At 41.4% G+C, this 25,000-nt stretch overlaps 1 protein-coding gene across 9 annotated transcripts in view; it reads right to left on the bottom strand.

The window, feature by feature from the left end:
• The window catches only part of ORC1 (origin recognition complex subunit 1), a 32,841-nt gene that overhangs the window by 7,649 nt on the left and 192 nt on the right, over positions 1 to 25,000 (bottom strand). For 2 of the 9 annotated variants that reach the window (XM_036256738.1, XM_036256747.1), the window contains exons 2-13: positions 24,907 to 24,970; positions 16,134 to 16,261; positions 14,462 to 14,640; positions 13,027 to 13,345; positions 7,799 to 8,165; positions 6,822 to 6,926; positions 5,639 to 5,834; positions 2,771 to 2,868; positions 2,118 to 2,219; positions 1,517 to 1,688; positions 803 to 910; positions 381 to 530 (exon numbers count right to left, since the gene is read on the bottom strand). In XM_036256738.1, coding sequence (XP_036112631.1) covers positions 381 to 530; positions 803 to 910; positions 1,517 to 1,688; positions 2,118 to 2,219; positions 2,771 to 2,868; positions 5,639 to 5,834; positions 6,822 to 6,926; positions 7,799 to 8,165; positions 13,027 to 13,345; positions 14,462 to 14,640; positions 16,134 to 16,261; positions 24,907 to 24,970 — 1,988 coding nt within the window. Of the gene's footprint in view, positions 1 to 380; positions 531 to 802; positions 911 to 1,516; positions 1,689 to 2,117; positions 2,220 to 2,770; positions 2,869 to 5,638; positions 5,835 to 6,821; positions 6,927 to 7,798; positions 8,166 to 12,467; positions 12,517 to 13,026; positions 13,346 to 14,461; positions 14,641 to 16,133; positions 16,262 to 17,526; positions 17,614 to 18,440; positions 18,539 to 24,201; positions 24,324 to 24,906; positions 24,971 to 25,000 lie in introns of those variants that run through there. The other 7 variants (XM_036256742.1, XM_036256741.1, XM_036256743.1 and 4 more) reach the window with 7 other exon arrangements.

Here is a 25,000-nt window from a genome sequence, read left to right as displayed (position 1 = left end):
GTCATGCTCGTAAATACCTGTGCTTCAAGCAGAACCACGGGTCCTGGAGGGCAGAGACCACGCCCATCTTGCTCACTGCTATGCTCTAGGCATTTAACACTGCCTGGCAAGCGTAAGTGCTTAAATATATTTTAAAAATAATTAAACCTCCAGGGCCCTGCAGTTTAAGGGTGCACAGGTAGCAGAACATCAAGTTGTGTTTGTAGCAATTCGTGCAATGGTGACATATTTAATTCCAATTTAAAATGATAAGAATTTTAGGAACCATATTTCTTACTTTTCCCATTTATTTTAGTTTCCTATGTATTCACTTTTGCAGAGCTCCTTGGCCCAGTTTCTAGATCTGTATGAACAGCTTGAGAATGGGCCCTAGGACCTACCAGCCGGCTTGACACCCGGTTCATCATGATGCGCTCTGGCAGGTCCATGGTATTGGCAATGGTCAGGACCACAAGCCGTGCCTCCTTGTGAGTGGGCCAGTCAAAGAGATTGTACATTATGTCTTGTTTCTGAGTCCACAGAAGGTCGAGCTGCCAGGGAAATGGAGAGAGATGCAGGGCCACAGAGACCGAGCCAGGGTCCCCAAGTAAAGACCTGCGCCTGCTTCAGCAGCATGTGCTTCTCAGGCCACATCAGCAGAGCAGTGAGGAAGTCCATGGACACATGCCTCTCGCCACCAGAGAACAGGCTCAGATGAATGAAGAAGGAGCCAGAACTTCCCTCCCACCCAGATTTGTTCCCAGAACATCGCAGTCAAAAACCACGCCGCTCTTTTCCAGTTCTCCTGTGGGGACTTCCTTACCTCATCCACAAGCAGCACGGTGGTTTCCTGAGCGGACCCTTGGGTGCAAAACTGCTTCGCCAGCAGTTCTACAGCATGGTTAGCGGTTGCCTTTTGGCCTGTCATCTTCTGAAGTGGGGGGAAAACAGGTATGGTAAACTATAAGGACTTACTCCACTGGGCTTAAAGTTAAATCTGCAAACAGAGGAAGCTATTTAGTCTGAGGACTTCAGGATCCCATACTCTGACTTCCACTCTAATCTAACCTAAACTTGGTAAGAGAAAAGCACCAGAACAGAAAATAAAGTCTGTGGGACTGAAATGCAAATGAGCAACAGACTGGCCCCAGAAGCCCCTCCAAAATCATGACTGCATGCCTCTATTTATAACTGGACATTATCTGTTACAAGATGACAGCTAATGAACAAAAGAGCGAGGTTCAAACTCTGGCCTACCTCTAACCCTTTTCTGTAGTTTACCACACTGCCTCCTGTGTGCAAATGGTTTTCACCATGTTAATAATTACTGGCTTCCAGTAATTCATATCGAGCTCCTAAACTTTAAGGTCCTTGGGGGTAGGAATTCTGCCTTCTTTGCCCTTGCTACTATCTTGACTCAGAGGGCAATGCCTGGCATGTTGAAAATATGTAATATGAACAAAGTTAAGTAAACCTTTTTTTTTCATGTGCTACCAAGAAACTGTATTTTCCAAAAAGCCCAAACTGCTTTGCTTACCTGCAAGATTTGCACATAGACTTGGTGAGGCTCTGTCAGCTTCATGCCATTGACTTCAATGAATTGAAAGGGAGGAACTTCATTTGCTTTGGCCGCCTGCTGCAAGCAGTGTATTACCTCGTGCACAGTGGCAGTCTTCCCAGTCCCAGGTACCCCGGAGATATACATGCACCTAGGCAAGAAGGGAAGGCATAGGCTTAGGTCTGTGCCAGGTGCCTAACACTAACATCAGTTAGGAGTGTGCAAATGTATGCTAAAGGAGGGCCCAAGAGTCTTGCAATGTGGAGGTGTAGGCAGACCATCCTTGGAAGCTGATCAGAGCAGGACCTGAATCATTCATTCCACAAGCAATGCTGTATGCCAACTGCCTACCCAAAGAAGGCCACTTTCATTTTCTTTGAGAGACAGAATTTCTATTCCTACAGAATGACTTTGACAACAAAAGCTGCTTCAGAAGTTCTAGGCTTCAGCAACAATTTTGCCTGTTCTTCTGACACTGGGGAAAGACCATTTGGTTGAAATCTGACACCTGAGGGGGTATACTGGCAAAAGCATCCCCCTCTCCCTACTTGCCCCACCCCCCAGGCTCAGCATGACTTACCCTCCAGTATGATCAAGGAGTTTGCTTTCCACAAAGTTGTAGATATCCTGGAATTCCTTTTCCCGACAGGGAAGAGAGTCGGGTACAGCAGAAACATGCAGACTAAATAAGGGGAAAGGGGGACTTTAGAAGCATTTCACCATCTACTCAATAATAAATGGAAAAGACTTAGTTATAGTTTCTATACAAAACCTTAATCACAAATCCAAGGGAATGTCTTCTTTCTCAGATCTCTTCATGTAGCCCCATAATCCTTTCTCCACTCGAATCACCAACTCAATTGTTCTAACCAAGGGTACATGTCACTGGGAAGCTTTCCCCAAATCACATGGCTGGACCTCATCCCATAAGAGATTCTGATTCCGCTGATTTCTGGCAGAATGTAGGCTCATTTTGAAAAAGTCCCAACATAGTTCTAAAGGGTACTATAACTGCGAAGTAGTGTACTGACCAATCATGTTCCATTCCTGGGAAAATGATGGCAGTAGACTGGAAGGTTACTCCTTCTAGAACTGGTCCACATTAGCTGACCCAGACACTACTTGAGAGGTTTCTTCTCTCTAAATACACATGTTCATTTTACTCTCGCTTCATGTGAATGAAAGCAGAGGCCCATTTCTTTCTCTTTGAAAGGGGCCCACGAGCAGTGTTACCTTAGCCGGGCTTCCTCTAGCACATTGGCCGGGCCCTGAGCAGCCAGGTTTCTGCTGCGGATCTGGGGAGTGGCACAAGGTGGCATTCTAGGCTTGGGCTGTTTTAAAAAAAGAGAGAGAGAGAGAGAGAGAGAACATATTTCAGAAAAACAACAACAACAAAGCAAAACACTATTCAGGACACATCAGCCAATCTGATTCCTGATGATCTGCTAAAAAGAGAGGTGGTAAATTCCTTAGTTCTTTTATGTATAAAGTACCAAGATTCTCCCTCTTTCTCCTCATATCACTTTCTTTGTTCATAGTCCAAACAATTTCTTTTTTCTAGGATTTGAAAACAATGTCAATCTAGGGGGAGAATAAATGAAAGTATGGATTAAATACTATTTAAAAATAAAATATTACTTTGAAAGAAAGACAAGAAATTATGAAGAAATCCTAACTACTCTGCCCAAACATAGGGTAGAGTAGGAGGCATAAACTGGGTTTGATTAATAGGATCCTCCTTCTAGATTTGTTTATAAATATGGTTAAGCCCTGGCCGGTTTGGCTCAGCGGTTAGAGTGTCGGCCTGCGGTCCCAAGAGACCCGGGTTTGATTCCCGCTAAGGGCACGTACCTCAGTTGCAGTTTGTCCCCGGCCCTGGTTGGTCGTGCAGGTGGCAGCCACTCAATGTGTCCCTTTCACATCAATGTTTCTCTCTCTCTCTCTCCCTCCCACTCTATCTGAACAAAAAATGGAAAAATGTCCTCAGGAGAGGATTAAAAAAAAAAGGTTACACTTGAGCTCAGTACTTCCATAGTATAGTACAGTATTTGGAGAAACCTCGCTAGACTTTTCCACTCCAAACCCCAGGGCCACTGCACACTCTACACTAAAGCCCTGTTCTCCTTGCTCCTGGCTCCCTAGAGCAGGCCTGCCACCCATTCTTCATGGTGTTTCCACAAAGCACTCCCTTCTGCAGGGGCATTTCACCTACCCACCCTCTGCTTCTAGCCAGGCTATAGAGTGATAACAATCTCTCCACCTCTTCCTCAAGCAGGAAGCACTCAGACCACTTAACTGACAGAACAGGAAAAGAGGAACAAAACCTCTCAGAAAATATCAAAAATTTGATGGACTTTTTAGCATACTAACTCTCATACCCTAAATCTCTTCCTCCGGGTGGGACCCAGGAGATGCAATCAAACCAGAAAGTAGGTGAGATATATACATAATAAAGAATTCCGGGTAAGACCGCCTCAGGCCCAAAAGTGATCTATTGAATTCCCTTCCCTAGGGGTGTTCCAAAGAACATTAAACTCCATGAAAGAAAAGTTAACTGGTCAAAGACTCAGATTCTAATGGTCTATTTGAAGATTGCAATAACATTAATAAGTTAACGGCCTTGGGAAGTCATGTGAGAATGAAACCAATTTAACTATGTAATCCAAACATTTCTCAAATACATCTGAACAAGGGAAGATTCTTCTTAATATCTTTCACTGTTCTGCTAAAGTTCCACCGGAAGCAGAAGAGACACTCATCATTCTCTTCCCATTACACAAACCTTTACCAATACCTGAGTAGAGTTCCCTGTTTTTCAGGTGTATCAAGTGGCACTGTTATGGGACAGGTGAGCTGACCCTGAGCAGGTCTGCCTAGGGCCAGCCAGTAGCATGTGGGTTGACTTCGTGCAGGAAAAACTTCATAGCACGAGTCCAAGTGACTATGAGGGTACGTTTATTAAAGCTGAGAACAATGAAACAAGGAAGGGATTAGCATAGAAGTAACAGAAGAGTCTAGGCTGGAGTGCCTTAATTCACTGGAAAGTCACAGAAAAGGGGACCTTGGGAACAGGTTCAGGGGATTAGCCTGGGACAAGCTGCTGCTGCCCATTGCTCCCCTGGATGCAAGTGAGGAAAGAGTTTAGGAGATGCATGCCTATGAAGAAGAGGGGGTAGGGAATGGCCCAGGTTGCTCCCCAGAGAAAGAGCGCTCACTAGATCCTTTGTCTAGCTTGCAGGCTAGAATCTTAGGGGAGGTCTCAGGGGAGAGTTTCAGCAGAATAGTCATCAGTTTTCCGGGTGTGCTCTTTCAGGGTCATGGTCTCTGATAGGTCAGTACCTAGGGGGTCATTAGTCACTGAAGCTGGGAAAGCTCACCTGGTTTGGCTACTTTTCTGTGCCTGGAGCTGAAATATAACTGAGGTCTAGATGTTATTTCTGTATCTGCCTATATATTACTTAGCCAGTTTGTTTGGCTATCTGTCTCAGTTTCCGTTTCCCTACTCCACCTGTCCTGTCTTACTGGCCTGTCTCAGCACAAAACCAACAACATGGCTCAATAGCCTTGGATTCAATAACCACTGAGCACTGATTATGCACAAAGCATTCTGCTGGGTTTTGTGGGAAATGCAAGGACAAAGTGCCGGTTCCTGTCCTCTCTGGAAGTTCAGCTCTTGGCCATTTGGTTCTGTATCTTATAAGAAACCTGGACTCAAAAATCACTAACTACTGGTTTATTTTTCAGCCCTAGGGTTCATGAATATTCCAAGAGTAAGAGCTTTGAATATTAACAGACATGTGCTCAGAATCTAGTATACTATTAGTGTGATCCCAGCCATCACCTTTTTAAAAAAAATCCTCATCCAAGGATATTTTTCCATTTTCTTCGGGTAAGTGGGAGGGAGGGAGCAAAACATCGACTGGTTACCTCCTGCAGGGCCAGGAATGGACCACACCAAGATATGTGCCCTGGACTGGAATTGAACCCACGATTCATTGGTCTGTGGGCTGACGCTCTAACTGCTGAGCCAAACAGGCCAGGGCCACCTTTTTTAAATTGAGAGGGATGCTTCCTTGAAAAATAAAGCTAAAAGAAGCTTACAGTTTTCTTTGGTGTTTTGGAGGGGGTGTGTAAGGATGACTTCACGGAAGAGCGTAGGTTCCTGGATACATAACTGCGTGTTCTCCTTGGAAGGGGTTGTGTAGAAACTTCTTCCTTCGCACTGTTAGAGTCTGAAATCTCTGCTGCCGGCAGAAATTCTTCTTCTTCTTCGTCACCTTTACTGTTACCTAAAAACCTGAATGGTGGGACACAATTTCTGATATTCAGTGTTTAAAGTCTAAATCAGAAGTGCCCTAACAGGTCAGTGTGGATTAGAGGTGTTGCAGTTTCTCCTAAGATGTGCTCTGCTTGCTTGCTACTGAAGTATTCTGCTAAGGGCTTTATTTATATTGTGATTTGTACATCACTATTCCCATTTTACAGATAAGAAAACTGAGGCTTAGAAAGGTTATGTGCCCTGGCCGGTTTGGCTAAGTGCTTAGAGCATTGGCCTGCAGACCAAAGAGTCACGAGTTCGAATCGCAGTCAAGGGCACATACCTGGGTTGCAGGTTCGATCCCCAGCCAGGATAGGGTTATATGGGAGACAACCCATCAATGTGTGGCTCTCTCCCTCCGTCCCTCCCTTCCTGCCATTCTATCTAAAAACCAATGGAAAAAATATGCCTGGGTGAGGATTAACAACAACAAAAAAAGTTACATAACTTCAGTTTCAATCCAAGACAGTAAGAATCAAAGTTCAGCCCTGGTCGGTTTGGCTCATTGGTTAGAGCGTCAGCCCGTGGACCAGAGTTGCAGGTTAGATTCTGGTCAAGGGCACGTACTTCAGTTCATTTCCCGGCACTGGGTGGGGTTGTGTGGGAGGCAACCAATCGATGTGTCTCTCACATTGATGTTTTTCTATCTCTCCTCTCCCTCCCTCCCACTCTATCTGAAAATCAATGAAAAACTATTCTCGAGTGAGGATTAAAAAAAAAAAAAAAAAAGAATCAAAGTTCATGCATCTAGGCATCCCTCTAGTCTTGCTAGGTATGATTATGGGGCCCTGAGAGCCACCTATGCCCCTAACTATGACATTTATGTGAAATTAACATAATTCCAGACATAATAGATACAAAGATGAATTTCAATGGAATAGCAAATTACAACTATATATGGCTGGATTATAGATATCATAGATGGCAGTGATAATCGTTTTTCTGCCTCCCAAGGAGCACTCTTACCGAAGCTGCTGCCTAATTCGATTCAAAGTCAAGCGAGAACTCTTTCTGAGGATACGATGGGGAACAGAGGTAGCTTCTTCCTGTGCTTCTGTTTTCTGTGCCTCCCTGCGAGATATCACAGCAAGGTTACAGAAGGCAGTTTTTGGCACTAGAAGATAGTCAGGTGGCCTGATTTGCTCCTATTCCTTTTACAGGAGATAATCACTTTGTTAAAAAGTTTATAACTGAAGTTTGACCCAAACCCAGAGATCAACATATGCTTAAAGCTTACCATTTAAATCAGACTCACCACCCAACTAGAGACCAGAATATACTAACCCCACTCTGTTTCTTTTCCTTTTTTCTTTCTGACATATCCATGACTTCACAGTCCACCCAGCTCAAGGTTAGCAAAATGTAGCTATAAATACAAAGCATTTGTATGATCTGGGTGCTAGAGCTTCTGAGCAGGGAACACTGAAATATCTAGTTTCTGGCTTCTCACATTATTTGTGCAGTCTATTATTTACAAACACTGTATAGTGTCAAACTGTAAACTTTGTTCTAGGTGCTTATCTTCTTGTACTACATGTATTTGAGAATGGTTTCTATTTAAAAAAAACACAAAAAACTAAAAAAAAAAAAGGCTGTTAAAATGTGGCAAAGAAACACAGCAAGTAACAAAATCCAGGACTATGAAGCAATTCAGGTTTGGGAAATTGTCTTTTGAAGCAGTGCTCCCCACAGGGTGGCTGAGTATACCAGAATCACCCAAAGAACATTTAAAAAATGCAGATTCTTGGGCCCAACATTTGGAGATTGATGCAGTATTCCTGGAAAGAGGCTCAGAAATCTGTATTTTGAAAAAATTCCTGGTGATTCTGACACGTTCAGATTTGCAACCCATTGCTCTAACTTTATCTACTGTTACCCACATATTTCATATCACATAAACCATTTGGATTTGCTCTATGGGAGGAGGGTAATGTCCTGGTCACCTCTTTTTTATCTTTACTGGTTTCAGAATCACAGAAGGCACCACCAAGGATTTCTTTCCCCCTCTGACAGGGTCCAGTGTTATTTTCTCACTAATCTCTGTGGTTTTCAAAGCTGGGACCCGGGTTCTCAGGATCATGTGACATTCAGGTGAAGCCTTCTTGTCCTGCTCAACACAAGAGCATAGAATCTCCCCAGTTTTCTTTGGGGCTTTCAGAGCTGCAAATGAGGTCTGAAGTCCATCAGGCTGAGATCTCTTACAAGGTGAGGTGATCTCAGAGGCTACTTTCCGTTTAGTTCTTCTGGGAGAATCCAAAGATGTGCATGAAGTCTGATGGGAAATCCCACTGTTAGGTGTCATTGGGAAACCTAGGTCCAAGAAAGATCACCAGACCATTTATAAGTTTTATAACCAGCACCATACACACCCCTAATCTAATTATAGCTAAATCCATCCACTGAAGTTATCCACAGACATGCGTTATCCATATTATGAATTTTTCCCCTAAGCCACGTAGCTATATTATTTTTAGTCTCTCTCCTAAATTCCATGGGTGCTTTTCCTAGCTAGAACCATAAGTCAACTATTAAGTCAGCTTTTGTAGATGTATGTTTATTCAGACCTCTCTGAAGTAATGCACATCCTCAGCCCCCATTCAACAGCATTTGAAAATCTTATTCCAGTGGCTCTGTTGAATAACACCAAGGCCTAGATTTTTTTTAGATCAGATTAAATCTACCAATAGAGAGAAGATGGATTCCTGGAGGCTACCAGCTCTTTTCAGTGAATACACAGAACTGCGTTAGAATTTGCTCCTCTCACCATGACCACAGGCACCATTCACAGATGTCAACTGAACTGTTAAAATGGTAAGGTATGTGGAACTTCCGGTCAAGATGGCGGGTAGGTAAATGCGGTCTCGCGTCCTCCCACAACCACATCAAAGTTACAACTAAACTACAGAAACCGTCATTCAAAACCGCCTGAAATCAAGCTGAATGGAAGTCCTACAACTATGGAATTAAAGAAGCAGTCACATAGAGACTGATAGGAGGGGCGGAAGCGAAGGGGCTGGATAAAAATCAGGAAAATACCTCGGCTGGGAAGGTCCTCCTTGAGGACTGAGGGGTCCCAGTCCCACACCAGGTGCCTCGCTCAGGGTTCCAGTGCTAGGAAGAATCCCCAGAACTTCTGGCTGGAAAAGCCAGCGGGAACTGAGGCTCAGGGAGGCTGAGGCGGTCGAAGCCCCAGGCAGCTCCTTAAAGGGCCCGCGCGCACAGACTTATAGGACTCCCTCTTCTAAGCTTGGAGGGGAGGCAGCTCGAGGGGCGCCAGAGACATACAGGAAGAACTGAGCTGTTCGGCACTGAAGCGAGGGCTGGAGAGGGGACTTTCTCGGGGACAGAAGTGCAGTCAGAGGCCTTTGTTCCTTTGGTGAGCCCTTCCCTGGGGCTCCAGCAACCTGGCCCACACTGGTTGCCCCACCCTGGTGATTCCCTGAGGCCCCGCCCCACCCAACTTTCAGGCCCACCCAAGCTGTTGCCAGTTGGTTAACCCTAGGATTGGCCTGTCTTGGATCCTGTTTCAGGTTTTCCTAAATTCTTTCCAACAAGCAGCATCTGGTCTCAGCTAGCCCCATATCTCTCGTTAAGTAATACATAGAAACAAACACAGGGAGGAAGCCAAAATGAGGAGACAAAGAAACAGGTCCCAAATGAAAGAACAGAACAAAACCCTAGGAAAAGAACTAAGCGAAATAGAGATCCGCAACCTAACAGATGCCAAGTTCAAAACACTGCTTATAAGAATACTCAATGGACTTAGTGAGAACCTCAGCGGACTTAGTGAGGACCTCAAGAGCATAAAATCGAACCAGTCAGAAATGAAGGAGGCACTAACTGAAATAAAGAATAATTTACACAGATTCAATAGTAGAGTAGGTAAAGCCAAGAAGCAAATCATTGACTTGAAATATAAGGAAGCAAAAAACACCCAATCAGAACAGCAAAAAGAAAAAAGAATCCAAAAAAATGAAGATAGTGTAAGGAGCTTCTGGGACAACTTCAAGCATGCCAACATTCGCATCTTGGGGGTGCCAGAAAAAGAAGAGAGAGAACAAGAAATCGAAAATCTATTTGAAACAATAATGGCAGAAAACTTCCCAAACTTGGTAAAGGAAACAGACATACAAGTCCAGGAAGCACAGAGAGTCCCAAATAAGATGAACTCCAAGAGGCCCACACCAAGACACATCATCATCAAAATGCAAAAGGTTCAAGACAAAGAGAGAATCTTAAAAGCAGCAAGAGAAAAGCAGTTAGTTATCTACAAGAGAGTTCCCATAAGACTGTCAGCTGATTTCCCAAAACAAACTTTGCAGGCCAGAAGGGAGTGGCAAGAAATATTCAGAGTGATGAAAAGCAAGAAGCTACAACCAAGATTACTCTATCCTGCAAAGCTGTCATTTAGAATCGATGACCACATAAAGAGTTTCCCAGACAAGAAAAAGCTAAAGGAGTTCATCACCACCAAACCATTATTATATGAAATGTTGAAGGGTCTTCTTGGAGAAAAAGATAAAAAATATGAACGAACAGCCCTGGCCAGCTTGGCTCAGCGGTTAGAGCGTCGGCCTGGGGTCCAGAGAGACCTGGGTGTGGTTCCCGCTAAGGGCACGTACCTCGGTTGCAGTATGTCCCTGGCCCTGTTGGTTGGGCGGGTGGCAGCCACTTGATGTGTCCTTTTCACATCGATGTTTCTCTCTCTCTTTCTCTTTCTCCTTCCCACTCTGTCTGAACAAAAAAATGGAAAAATGTCCTCGAGTGAGGATAAAAAAAAAAAAAAAAATATGAACAAAATGGCAATGAATACATACCGACAATTGAATCTACAAACAAAATGAACAAGCAGAACAGAAACATTCTCATAGAAACAGAACATTTTGTTGGTTGCCAGATGGGAGGGGGTTTGGGGGAATGGATGAAAAAGGTGAAGGGATTAAGAAGTACAAATTGGTTGCTAGACTGACAAACCCCAAAGGGAAGGGGGGTTGGGGGGTGGGAAGAAATAAACCAAAGGACTTATATGCATATATGCATAACCAATGGACACAGACAACAGTGTGGGAAAAGGAAGGAGGGGGACGGGAGTGGGGAGTAGGGGGTCAATGGGGGAAAAATGAGGAACATCTGTAATACATTCAACAATAAAGATTAAGAAAAACTAAAAAAAACAACAAAAAAACCACAAAATAAAACCAAAAAACAGTTCAACAGAAAAATAAAATAAAATAAAAATGGTAAGGTATGTGCCAGGTGCTCAGAGAAAACAAGGTTGAACGAGACAATCCTGGTCCCCAACCACAAGGGGAAATGATATACATGGATGTCTATAATGTGAAGTAAAATAATTGTCCTAAAGCACCTAAGTGCTAATAAAGATGGCTTTTGAGATAGAGCATGAAAGAAAGGGCCAGATCTTACAGGTCTTTGAACACGAACAGAAATAAAAGAACCTAACTGTATATCACCAATAATATAAACATCAGAAGAAAAAAATTAAATTTAAATTTAAAAATTTACTTCCTCAGTGGAATATATTCTAAAGGCATTAAGCAATGCAAATTAATTTTTAACTTTTACTTGGTAAGTTTACTGCTGGTGGTAGTATTGGTATAGGTACTGTGAAATTCGTGTGTATCAGGTTTGCTCCTGGGAACCAGGGCTCTTCTCCCTAAAGAAGGGTGATACAACCATGTACTAGGGGAAGAAGGGTAAGAGCCCTGTTGTCTATAAACAAGAAGTATCAGTATGATTTCAAGAGTTTTAAAATATATATGTCTCTTAACTCTTCCATTAGGGATCTAAAAGCAATGTCACCTTAGTAGCAGAGGTCTTGAAGAAATAGCTCATTTACAGAGCTCAGTATCACTAATCACAGAAAAATGTAACAACATACTATCTCACACCTATTAGGATGGCTACTATTAAAAACAAAAAAATAATGCCCTGGCTGGTTTTGCTCAGGGGTGAGAGCGTCGGCCTGCAGTCCAGAGAGACCTGGGTTCAGTTCCCCCCAAGGACGCGTACCTCGGTTGCAGTTTGTCCCTGGCCCTGGTTGGGTTGTGCGGGTGGCAACCACTTGATGTTTCCCTTTCATGTTGATGTTTCTCTCTCTCTCTCTCTCTCTCTCCCTCCCACTCTATCTGAACAAGAAATGAGAAAATGTCCTCGATTGAGGATAAAAAATAAATATCAAGTGTTAAAGAGGTGGAGAAATTGGAACCCTTGTACACTGTTGGTGAGAATGTAAAATGGTACAGCTGCTATGGAAAACAGTACAGTGATTCCTCAAAATATTACAAACAGAACTCCCGTATGATCCAGCAATTCCACTTCTTTGTATATATCCAAAATGAAAGCAGGGACTTAAGCAGATATCTGTGTACCTGTATTCATAGCAGCGTTAGTCTCAATAGCCAAAATGTGAAAGCAACCCAAATGTCCATCACAGATGGCTGGATAAATAAAATGTGGTATGTACATACATACAATGAAATATTATTTCAGCCTTAAAAAGACAGGGAATTTTGACATGGATAAACCCTGAGGACATTATTCTAACTTAAATAAACCAGTCAGAAGAGGACAATACTGTATGATTGCACTTACATGAAGTATCTTGAGTGGTCAAATTCAGAGACAGAAAGTAGAATGGTGGCTGGCAAAGAATGGGGGAATGAGGAGTTACTGTTTAATGGTTGGAATATAATGAAGATGGTTGTTTAACAATGTGAATATATTTAATGCCACTAAACTGTACACTGAAAATGGTAAATTTTATGTTATGTGTACTTCAACAAGTAACCAATCAGTACCTAGCCCATTGCTGCACTAACTTAATACTGTAGTATGAATTAATATTTTATCTTAGCCCTGGCTGGCTTGGCTCAGTGGTTAGTATGTTGGCCCGCAGACCAAAGAGTCATGGGTTTGATTCCAGCCAAAGGGATGTACTTCAGTTGCAGCTTGTCCCCGGCCCTGGTTGGGGTCGTGTAGGAGGCAGCCAGTCAATGGGCTCTCCCACATCAATGTGTTTCTCTCTCTCTCCCCCTCCTACTATCTGAAGATATTTGAAAAAATATTCTTGGGTGAGGATTAAAAACATATATGTATTTTATCTTATTCCTTTAGCTTCAATACTGCCCACTGTGACCCATTCCACACTTACTGCTAAGTTCTAGCCTCTTCCTTGCCCTTGGGGTAACAGGATGGGTAGGAATTTGGTGAGATTTGGAGGTGGAGTGCCTCAATTCAATCCTTTTGACCACATGCTTTGCTGTGGTCCAAGAAGGGCTTTCTATGCTGTTACTCTTGGCTTCCATGGGCTTCTGGCATCTAGGACTGCCTTCTTGTAGCTTATCCAACTCTGCAAATAGCTCTGGGGATAGTGGTTTGAAGTTCTTCTCATTCCAAGATAGTTTCACAAAGAGTGTCTTCTCATTTTTCAGATCCGTAGGTAATACTTCATCTGGAGCTAAAGCTACCACCTGAATTTGGAAAGTATAAGTGAATAGGAAGAAATGAGAACTAAAATAGCCAAGGAATGCTCCATGATAGCTATGATCAAAAAGCATTTAACTCTGCATCCTTACCTGGAACATTCCCCTTCCAAACTAAAGAGGCATAGCCATGGCACAGCATATTTCTACAGACTCCTCCTCACTGATATTCACACCCCATGTTTCTCTCTTTTCCAGGTCATTCTCATCAGCCATGTCAAATTTCTCCACAAAAACTTCTCTAAGCATGCTCCACTGATCAATAGTCTATAATGACTCCCCACTACAGCAAGATCAGATTACTCAAACCAAATTTCAATGCCTTCTAAAATCTGGCCCCATTTTACCTTCCGAGTGGTCAATATTCTTCAAAATGGTCTTCCATCACTACTCAGGCTTGGCTTTTCATAGTACAGCTCACCATTGTGCGCCTGTCTAAACACCCTCTTCCCTCTCTGCCTTTCCAAATCTACCCATCTTCTGCTTCAACTTCTACATCTGCCTTTCATTTCTTCACTCTGGGCCCAGATCGGAAAAAAATCTGACTATAATCATGCCAGACCAAAGTCTCTGTCCTACCAATTAAACCACCATGAGACCACACTTCACACCATGATCTCTCATTTTGAGCCTGAAGTAGCTTGAGGAATAACCCATATCTTAGTCTCCAAACCAGTGCCTCAATTCAGCCTACAGCTCTTTGGAACTTGATTTATCATAAAATCCCATAACTCGAATTTACCTGTAGTAACCAGCACTTTTTGTACTGATTTACTGAATGTGAAGTCCTCGTTTAAGCAATGCTTCATGCCTACCACAATCATAGCTAAACACAATTTCCCACTGCGGTACGTTTGCTAATTCTGCTCATCTCTGAGGTCACAACTTAAATGTTACTCCCTCCAGGAGGCTCCTAACATATGATAAGTGCTCTCAGTAAATATCAGTTGAAATGAAATAGGCAGACAAGCACAAAAGATGACAATAGCAAAAAACTCATTTCTGTGGGGTAAATTAGAGTCAGTAATATCTTAAGGTCATGCAGTTTAGGAGGCAGACAGAAATAAGCTTCAAGATAGAACTGCAAATCAAGGCATCACCTACTCTCACAGGGCCAGTGATGGTCTCGGCATTGATGTTGCTGTCACAGGCAGGGTAATCATACCAGAATATCTCCTGTGCATCAGGCCTCCGACCCAACAAATGCTGTTTATGAACAGGGATTTCACAGAATCGAATAAACCACTGCACTCGAGCACGTTTCTTGAAATGAGGTTCAGAATCTAGGAGGGATAGGTAGAAAAAGGAAAATTAAGAAAATGTTAGAACATTATGTTAAGCACTTCTTATGTCAGGCACTGTGCTAAGCACCTGATTAACATATTATTTTTAATCTTCATAATAACCTTACAATGTAGGGACTATGGCTATCACCCTTATACAGGCAAAATAATCGAGTTACAGGGACCTTAAATAATTTGTGGTCACAAGATCAACCAGCAACAATCTGACTCAACCCAGCACCCATGTTCTTTTCACTTTGCTCCACTTCCTAATGGTGGCTATCAGTCATCAAAAGTTACAAGGCATTTGAGAGGAGCAATTCTAATCAAGGGCACTGAATAAATCTTACAAATCAGTGATTATAAAGAAGCCATCAAATAGCAGAAAAACAAAAATCCTGTCAAGAATTAGAGCATCAGCCACTGAGATGCTTTTGGCAAACATATGCTTGTAATTTCCAGTTTCATCATTGTACTACACCACTAATATCATTCCATACCAGCATTTGCTCTGAGTAGAAAGACAAACACTCTAGTGCCATCATCATCATTGCCTCTTTTCTTCCTTAGCTCTCTTCAGAGAAAGACTGAAGCACCCCACAAAGATTCTAAAATCTGTACACAAGGGCCCATACTGCAAATACAGAAGTTCATACTGCTGAGATGCTCCTAGTCGTGAATATTAGTTTGACAGGTTTCCTCCAGACTTGTCAAATACCCTTCCTATCTAGGTAATGTAAAAACATCTTTATCCACTCACTCTATCAGTACCTTTTAGGCATCCAAACTACCAAAGGACTAACTAACTGTCATTCCTTTTCTAGCTCTTAGAATAGGCAGTTTTGTGTAATTTCAAATTCTTCTTAATGCTCCTTTTGGAGTTCTCCCCATTCTCACTTTTCTGTGCTCTTCTCTGCTTTACAGAAGGTTAAAGCTCAGAGAATCAGCTGAAGTAGTGAGTGTGTACTTGCAGGCTTTGGTTAACACTATCTTCCCTTTTGTTCTTCCTTTTTGTTTTATTGACTGAACATCAACTCATACCAATCCAACTTACCTCCTTCTCACACTAAGAATTTAAATGTGTAAAATTCATTACTAACTTCCTCATGTGAAAATTAAAGGACAAGTCTGTATCAAAGAGCAAATCATCTATTTGTTTCTTCCCCCTTCTTCCCAAATTCATCCTTTTGCTCCATTCCAAAGATCCTGCCTTAATGGCCATTCTTACCCACTCAAAAATAATAGAAAAGCTAAATTCTTGAGCTACAGCCCTCCGACCCCATTTTATTCACTACTGCTCTAGAGAGTAAGGAAGTTCACTAGATAAAAGAAGGTATAGCTAGTGCTAAATTTACCCCACCTCAGAATTTAGGGCTCACACCCTATAAGCTACCGTGAACAGAGGAATGAATAACTACCCCCACTTCCCCACCACCTGGCATCTCCCAATTATTCATGACAAGGAATGGTTCTCATTCCAACCCAAAACTCACCATCTTCAAACAGCTCAATCAATTTAGCAACATTTGGATTTTCATCATCATCCCTTTCAACCAACACAAACTGTCCAACTTGGATGTGAATCTCAGTCGAACAGCCTTTTGATGTCACATTCATTTCTCTAAGAAGTAACAGAGAAACATGTTAGGAAATCACTTAGGGTGAGCCAAGCTCTTCAGACCCTCTGGGCACAAAGAAAAGTGCTCCCCAACTGGAATATCCCAATAGTTTCTCTTTGCTGACCAATTCTCCTACTGCAGAACCAATTCTCTAGTTCTATGCAAGAGAAGACAAAATGGGTTGAATGAATTGTTTTAGTATGAATGATTAATCCAGAAGCCTTAATATGAACCCTACTTCTCTTAGTTATTAACGAAGAACAAAGGCTTCCAAAGGCTGCCCAATAATATCAAATTAATCAGGGATCTCTAGGGCTGGAAGGACACAGTAACAATATCTAACGCTACCTGTTATTAGCAGAATTACATCGAATCTACCTTATTTGGATATGTCATTGTCATACATATCATATTTTATTAACCTGACAATGTATTCCTTTATCACTAACTACTATATTTATGCTACCATCTTTTTGCATCAAACAAAACCTCTCCTTACAACGGGCTGACAACCCACAAATAAGTCTGTCTGGTCTTCAGCCTTGTAGGGCAGTATGTCATGGCTCCTGTGTAAAAATCACTAACTCCGATTTAATATGAAAATGCTTCGATGGATTCTAGGATACAATCCCTGCTTTTAATGAGTTCAATCTTCTTTTCTTCCCCAGCTACACTCCCACACATTTTAGACTTAGAAAACTTTTTTTTGAGGAAAAAGTCAAGCTCTATGAAGAACAAGCATAGCTCTATGAAGATCAAGCATAAGCAACTTATTATCACCTTTGTATATCTTGTACTATGCATATCTCTTCCTATCCAGGGAAACAGGAGAGTCAATGTGTAAGAATTGAAACTATAAATGTTTAGAAGTACTTACTAGGTATAAGGTACAGTTTTAGGTATGGAACCTCTAACAACTTGAAACTAAAACAGTGATACAGTGGTTGGTTGTAAGTGTCTTTATAACACTTATAATCTAGAAAGGGGTAAACTATAAATGCACTAAAGGACAAAATAGTGCAAAGAGCCAGAGAGACTACTGCAAGTTAGAGAACCAGGTTTTGTGGCTATTCAGGGAAGAAGGGCTTCCTACATGGGTTTCTGCACTAAATACTGAATAATGAGCCGATATTGATAAAATGGAATGAAAGGAGGGATTTCAAGAGATGGAGGCAAAAATATGCAAGAGGCACTTGGGGAAATAACAATGGGTTTTATCAAATATATATTTTCCACTTAGATTAAAGGAAAAAGAAGTGTCACTAACTTATATTGCTCCGACAGTTGTAAGAGGTACTTTTCTTTGCAGCTAATGGGTCCTAGATAAGTATTTTGAATAGCTGAAAAGAAATGCCTGTATTAAAGTACACGGAAAAAAAGACGCTTTTATTGACAAAAACAAAAATGTGAACAAAAAATCCAAACATGCCAATCCTCTTTAAAATTTGGAAACTGTAATCTATTAGTCCTAATAATAATGCCAACCTATTAAGTTTAAATAATCAAGAAAATAAGCCTTAAATACATGTCTAACCACACAACTATGCTGTACAATTGAAACTAATATAATATTAAATGTCAACTGTAATTTAAAAAATAATATATACATAAGAAAACGAGTCTTTCCTCTAAATTCAATGCTTTTCTTATGGAGCTAAAATTTGAACTGGGGTAAATCACTCTGAATTACTGATAGTGGGAACAATAATTGCAGTGTATGTGGAAAACAAAAGAATCAGGGTAGTATATTAGCATCCTGATTAAACAAGCTGGTTTCCTAAAGTTCAGTAGTATTATGTCCTACATTCTACTTGGGAACATTTTGACCCATAAGTTTCCTACTTTTAAAAAAGATATTTTTTAGTATACTTTATGGAAACTAATTAGCAAAAAGGAAGGAAGATAGTTATTAGTAAATATTCAGCTTATAAATAATGCCTGAATGATTGCTATTATTAATATCAAGAGTATAATTCACAACATAGTACTATTAGAATCAATCTAATTTCTATTGAGCACATCATAGAAATGAACAAACAGCAAAAAGAACTGATGAGTAAAAACAAGTAGAAGATTGTGTTCAAGTAAAAAATGAATTTGGATTTATATAATCTTTTGATAAAAATTAGTAAAAGTGTTTGACTCAATAAATGTCCAAGGAAATATGTAACACTAACTTACCTTCAATATATGTCCCTTTAACAGATGATGTAACACAGAACTGTCAGAAGTAAACTCGAAACTTGACACCTTCCCACAATGAATCAGGAAAATAGGCTCTGAGATACAAAAGATTACTCACTAAGCTCTGTCTTAAAAAAACTATAATTATCACCGAGAGTGCTTTGCAGCAAACTGGTATCTCTCAGCAAACTTTCTACAACTCTTAAATAATATAATTATAGGATAAATGGCCTGATTTGTCACTTTGACTATATTTAATTGCACTGGCACAATGATTTACAAACCAAAAACTGGCATACAGAAGGACCATCCCCATATCAATAAGGTATGCATGTCTACTTAAGGCATCAAATCCATACTCTCAACTCTTTTAAATCCCCACCATATTTTAGCTAACTAAAGCAGGAATCCTTTAAAACCAAGTCAAGATAAAATTTAACATTTTTTTTCTAAGAGGACATGAGTTATGGTCAATGAAACCAGTATGGTAGTTTCCCTTTTCTGCAGGGGATAAGTTTGAAGATCCCCAGTGGATGCCTGAAACCATGGATACCCAACTCTATACATATATACTGTTCTTTCCTATATATACATAACTATGATAAAGTTAAATTTATAAATTAGGCACAGTAAGAAATTAACAACAATAAAACAGAAAAATTATAACAATGTACTATAATATTAAGTTATATGAATGTGGTCTCTCTCTCAAAATAGCTGATAACCAATCTGATAACTAAACAGGCTAATGGGTGGATAGCTCATACAGCCTGGATACACTCACTGGACAAAGGATGATTCAGTCCTAGGCAGTCTAGAGAAGGACTGTGCAAGATTTCACTATGCTACCCGGTACTATGTGCAATTTAAAACATAAATTTGGCCCTGGTCGGTTTGGCTCGTCGGGTAGAACATCAGCTGGCGGGCCAGAAGAGTCCTGGGTTCGGTTCTGGCTTAGGGCATGTACCTCAGTTGCCATTTGATGGGGTTGTGTGGGTGGCAACCAGTCGATGTGTGTCTCTCATGCTGATGTTTCTCTCTCTCTCTTCCTCTCTCCCTTCCTCCCGCTCTATCTGAGGAAAAAGTCCTCGGGAGACTTTTCAAGATGGCGGCGTAGGTAAACGCGGTTATCACGTCCTCCCACAACCACATCAAAGTTACAACTAAACTACAGAACAACCATCATTCAAAACTGCCTAAAATCAAGCTGAATGGAAGTCCTACAACTACGAAATTAAAGAAGCAGCCACATTGAGACTGGTAGGAGGGGTGGAGGCAGACAGGTTGGTCCCACACCCACGTGTGGCAGATAAAAATCAGGAGGGACACCCTCTCTGAGGACTGAGGGATCCCCGTCCCACACCAGGCAACCCGCTCAGGGTTCCAGTGCCAGGAAGAGAAGTCCCCATGACTTCTGGCTGGAAAAACCAGCAGGAACTGAGGCTCAGGGAGGCCGAGGCAGCTGCAGCCCCAGAGACATACAGGGAAGAACTGAGCTGTTTGGCATTGGAGCGAGGGCTGGAGAGGGGCTTTCTCCAGGACAAATGTGCAGTCAGAGGCCTTTGTTTCTTTGGTGAGCCCTTCCCTCAGGAGGCCAGCAGACAGCGCCATATCTGGGCCTCCAGCATCTGACTGGTTGCCCCGCCCTGGTGACTCCCTGAGGCCCCGCCCCACCCAACTTTCAGGCCCACCCAAGCTGCTGCCAGTTGCTTAACCATAGGATTGGCCTGTCTTGGATTCTGCTTCAGGTTTTCCTAAATTCTTTCAAACCAGGAGCATCTGGTCTCAGCTAACCCCATATCTCTTGTTAAGTAATACATAGAAACAAACACAGGGAGGCAGCCAAAATGAGGAGACAAAGAAACAGGTCCCAAATGAAAGAACAGAAAAAATCTCCAGGAAAAGAACTAAGCAAAATGGAGATAAGCAACCTAACAGATGCTGAGTTCAAAATACTATTTATAAGGATGTTCAATGAACTTAGTGAGAACCTCAGCGAACTTAGTGAGGGCCTCAAGAGCATAAAAAAGGACCAGTCAGAAATGAAGAAGGCACTAACTGAAATAAAGAGTAATTTAAACAGATTCAATAGTAGAGTAGGTAAAGCCAAGAAGCAAACCATCGATTTGAAATATAAGGAAGCAACAAACACCAAATCAGAACCACAAAAAGAAAAAAGAATCCAAAAAAATGAAGATAGTGTAAGGAGCTTCTGGGACAACTTCAAGCGTGCCAACACTCGCATCTTTGAGCTGCCAGAAGGAGAAGAGGGAGAACAAGAAATCGAAAACCTATTTGAAACGATAATGGCAGAAAACTTCCCAAACCTGGTGAAGGAAACAGACATACAAGTCCAGGAAGCACAGAGAGTCCCAAACAAGATGAACTCCAAGAGGCCCACACCAAGACACATCATCATCAAAATGCAAAAGGTTCAAGACAAGGAAAGAATCTTAAAAGCAGCAAGAGAAAAGCAGTTAGTTACCTACAAGGGAGTTCCCATAAGATTGTCAGCTGATTTCTCAAAAGAAACTTTGCAGGCCAGAAGGGAGTGGCAAGAAATATTCAGAGTGATGAAAAGCAAGAACCTACAACCAAGATTACTCTATCCTGCAAAGCTGTCATTTAGAATCGATGACCACATAAAGAGTTTCCCAGACAAGAAAAAGTTAAAGGAGTTCATCAGCACTAAACCATTATTATATGAAATGTTGAAGGGTCTTTTTGAAGAAAAAGGAAAATATATGAACAAACAAAAAGGCAATGAATACATATCTATTGACAATGGAATCTACAAACAAAATGAATAGGCAGAATAGAAACATTCTCATAGATACAGAAAACATTTTGTTGGTTGCCAGAAGATTGGAGGGAGGTTGAGGGAATGGGTGAAAAAGGTGAAGGGATTAAGAACAAATTGGTTGCTAGACTGAGAAACCTCAAAGAGAAGGGGGTTAGGGGTGGGAAGAAATAATCCAAAGAACTTATATGCATATATGCATAACCAATGGATACAGACAACAGTGTGGGAAAAGGCAGGAGGGGGGCAGGAATAGGGAGTAGGGGGTCAATGGGGGAAAAATGAGTATCATCTGTAATACATTCAACAATAAAGATTTAAAAAAATATCCTCAGGTGAAGAGATTTTTATATATATATACACACACACCATAAATTTGTATTTCTGGAATTTTCCATTTAATATTTTCAGACCATAGTTGAAGCAGGTAACTGAAACCTTGGAAAGTGAAGTTGCAGATAAGGGGGGAATACTGTACAGGCATATATGCGTGCAAGTGTGGGTGATACACCCTCAGCTCAGCAGGCAGAGGGTATAGGAAAGAAGACTATTTGGGCCTGTACTACATTTACTACATAACCTGCCTCACCTGGATCTATCACTCTGTTTCAGGCCTGCTTTTCCAAACCTCCAACAGACCAAGGCTGTTAGTGCCCACAGACTTAGGCAGCTGCTATTCTCTCTTCCTGCAAATCTTTGTAGGGATGGCTCAAGTCTCAGCTCCAGTGAAACTTTCTCAGAGGCCTTCACTGATACACAATGAAAAGTCACCCACCCCTACATCCCTCAGGATCATGTTTTATTACACCACCCTATTATCAAAGCAATGACCATTACATTACTTTCTTATTTAGTGTTTCCCACATTCAAATGTTAACTTTCAAAAGAGCAGAGATCCTGTGACCTTGTCTATCTTGTTCATAAATGCATCCCCAGGGCCTTGGTTATGAGTTGGCATGTAACAGGTGAATGAACAAATGAATGAGCAAAAATGATTAGGGCAATACCAAGTATGGTACGGATGTAGAACAGCCAGAACTCATACACTGCTGGAGGTGCATGTGAATTGGCAAAACCACTTTGGAAAATTAGCAGTATCTACCAAAGCTAAATGTATTCATAAGTCCATGACCCAACAATTCCAATACAGTTGCCCTCGTTTATCGTGGTTAATGAATTCCAGACTCTACTGTGATAAACGAATTTCCGCGAAGTAGGATTCTTTATGTATTATACAGTCATCCTTCGCCACTTGGCGTTTCCACGGTCGCAGCTTCACTCTATCCCGGTTTTTCAAATACTACACTGTATTGGAAAAACTGCGATAGTCGAAGGGCGAAGTGGCGAGGGATGACTGTACAATATACCCAACAGAAAAACATACCTAACATCAAAAGACATAAGCCTGAATGTTCACAGCAGCATGTTAAAGCAATGAAATTAAGCCAAGCACAAAGTGAGGAAAATCTCACAAAATAACAATGAACTAAAGAAATCAGATACCAAAAGAATACATACTATATTTATTCCAGTTATAAAACATTAAGAAACAGGTAAAAATAACCAATGGTGTTAGAAGTCTGAATAGAAGGTAACCTAGGTAACTGAAAGGAAGCATGAAAGAGTGTTTCTGAGATGTTGGTCATGTTGTCTCTTGATCTAGATACTGGTTACATGGGCATCTAGAACATGGGCATATTCTCTAAGAAAACTCATTGACATGCTATTTCTAAAACTGGCAGATTAACTGAAAGAAAGTATAAAGTAAAAAATATTCAAACAATAAAAACTCACTGAGCTGCACATTTACAACTTATGCACTTTTCTGAATGTATATTATTTTTTAATTAAAAGTTTAAAAACTTAAGCAGGAGTCCTTCTGAAGAGGTAGCATAAGGAAATCATAGATGTCAGGCTTCTGTATTGTTACCCCACTTTCTTACCCTCCTCCCAGCATTTCATCTCAACCACCATCAACAGAGAGATTCCCCAAGAGGGGTGATAAATGGGGTAAAATGGGAGACCTGACTTGGCCTAGCAAAGGCTTTGGCTTCTAGAAGATACCTACTACAGCTTTTCAATGTTGCAGATAGAAATATGTAACGTACACACCACCCTGTTCAGGGGTCACACTCAAGGAAAACAGATAAGGGAACTGCAGTAAAAATAATGATAGCAGATATTTATTGAGCCAGTATGTGTTTATCTCAGTTAATCCTCACCATAATCCTAGAAAAATGTTAGTACATAGTATCAAGTTCACAAAAAGCTCTCAATAATGAATATTTGCTGAAAGATAGATTTTATTATCACTTCAAGATGGTAACTTGTCTCGATGTTATACAGGATGGCACAGCCTTAATTCAAACCCTGAGTAGCTGGATTCCAATGACTGCTCTTAACCACTTCACCATACAAGCAGATAATGTTAAATATATGCCTGAGAAAGCTTACTTCTGGTGTACTTATTACAAGAAGTCAGGCTTCCCAGACATGACTGAGAGGTCAAATGGGCCTAGGTTTCCTTATCCATAATATAGAATAACAACAGAACCTTCCTTTTATTCAACCAATAATGTATTAATCACCCATTGTGTGCCAGGCACTGTTCTAGGATTACTGAGGATTAAGAGAGAAAATGTAAAATTGTAAATTCTCGCCCTCACTTTCTTAATCCCTTGCTCTATTTGTAAGGGACAGTGGTTCTTGGTTTTCTTTTTTTACTAACTGAATGTTATGAAACTCACATACAATTCACACAAATTTTTGCATTAAATTTCAGGGGTTTCATAAACCTTCTAAAGTCCACATACTGCCCTCTGTTACGGTTAAGACCTGTTATAGAGGAACTTGGTACACCATGTTCTCACATCAGACACCTCCAATGGCATTCACAAGCACCCATTACAGCAGAGAAGAGGGTACTATTTTTACAGACAAGTGAAATAAAAAACTTACATATTTAATCATTGCAGTTTAACAGATAGTAAACCAGGGTAAGAATCTCGCCATCTCATGCATCTAAATCCAATGCTTTTTCTAGCTATCAAGAAGGAAGGCCCTTCTATTCTAGGGTTAGACTACAAGAAGTAGAAAAGATAATTAAGAGCAGCTTTGAAAAAAACAGCCTAGACAAGCCTCCCTCTAGGCGCAATTGCTACATCTGTAAAATGTGGTAATAACTTCTGCTGTTCCTACTTTCCTGTGGTGTTTGCTACACTAAGGCTCAAAGGAGGAAAAGATGCGCAGCTTTACAAGGGCAATGTAGACTGAGGGATGGCTGAGATCATCACTAAGTCTCTGGGCGCTGAGGGCAGGAATGCTCACGCTTCTCTCCTGTAGGCTTCCGGCTTCCCCGCTGCAAACTCGCAGCCCCCGAAGGAGCGGAAAGTGTTTTAGCAATCGGGAATGTGGGAAATAAACGCTCCTAATGGGCTTAGAACGATGCCTTGTACTTAACGGTCGCCTAGTATCTGCTGAATTAATCAATGGCTGCGTGAGTTTACAAATAACAACTTCCTCATTTCCCGGCGCCTTCAGGTCCCCCTCCAGCCCGCGGGACGCCACACGCACCGCGGGCAGAAGCTTCCTGAAGCTAGGAGCAAGTCCTCCAGTTCCCAGCATCATTGATTCAGGAGCTCGTGGAGCTGCATTAACTCTCACCTGTATCTGCTGGATTCCTCTGGCAGCCAAAGGGACGCGTGCTGGTGCCGCAACTGGGTCCTCGCTAGAAACAGGAAAAAGGTGGAGAGAAAAT

The sequence above is a fragment of the Molossus molossus genome, unplaced genomic scaffold (assembly GCF_014108415.1).
Source record: "Molossus molossus isolate mMolMol1 unplaced genomic scaffold, mMolMol1.p scaffold_m16_p_12, whole genome shotgun sequence".
Lineage (NCBI taxonomy): Eukaryota > Metazoa > Chordata > Mammalia > Chiroptera > Molossidae > Molossus > Molossus molossus.
The sequence above is the reverse complement of the archived record's forward strand: the minus strand, read 5'-3'. Positions and strand labels throughout refer to the sequence as shown.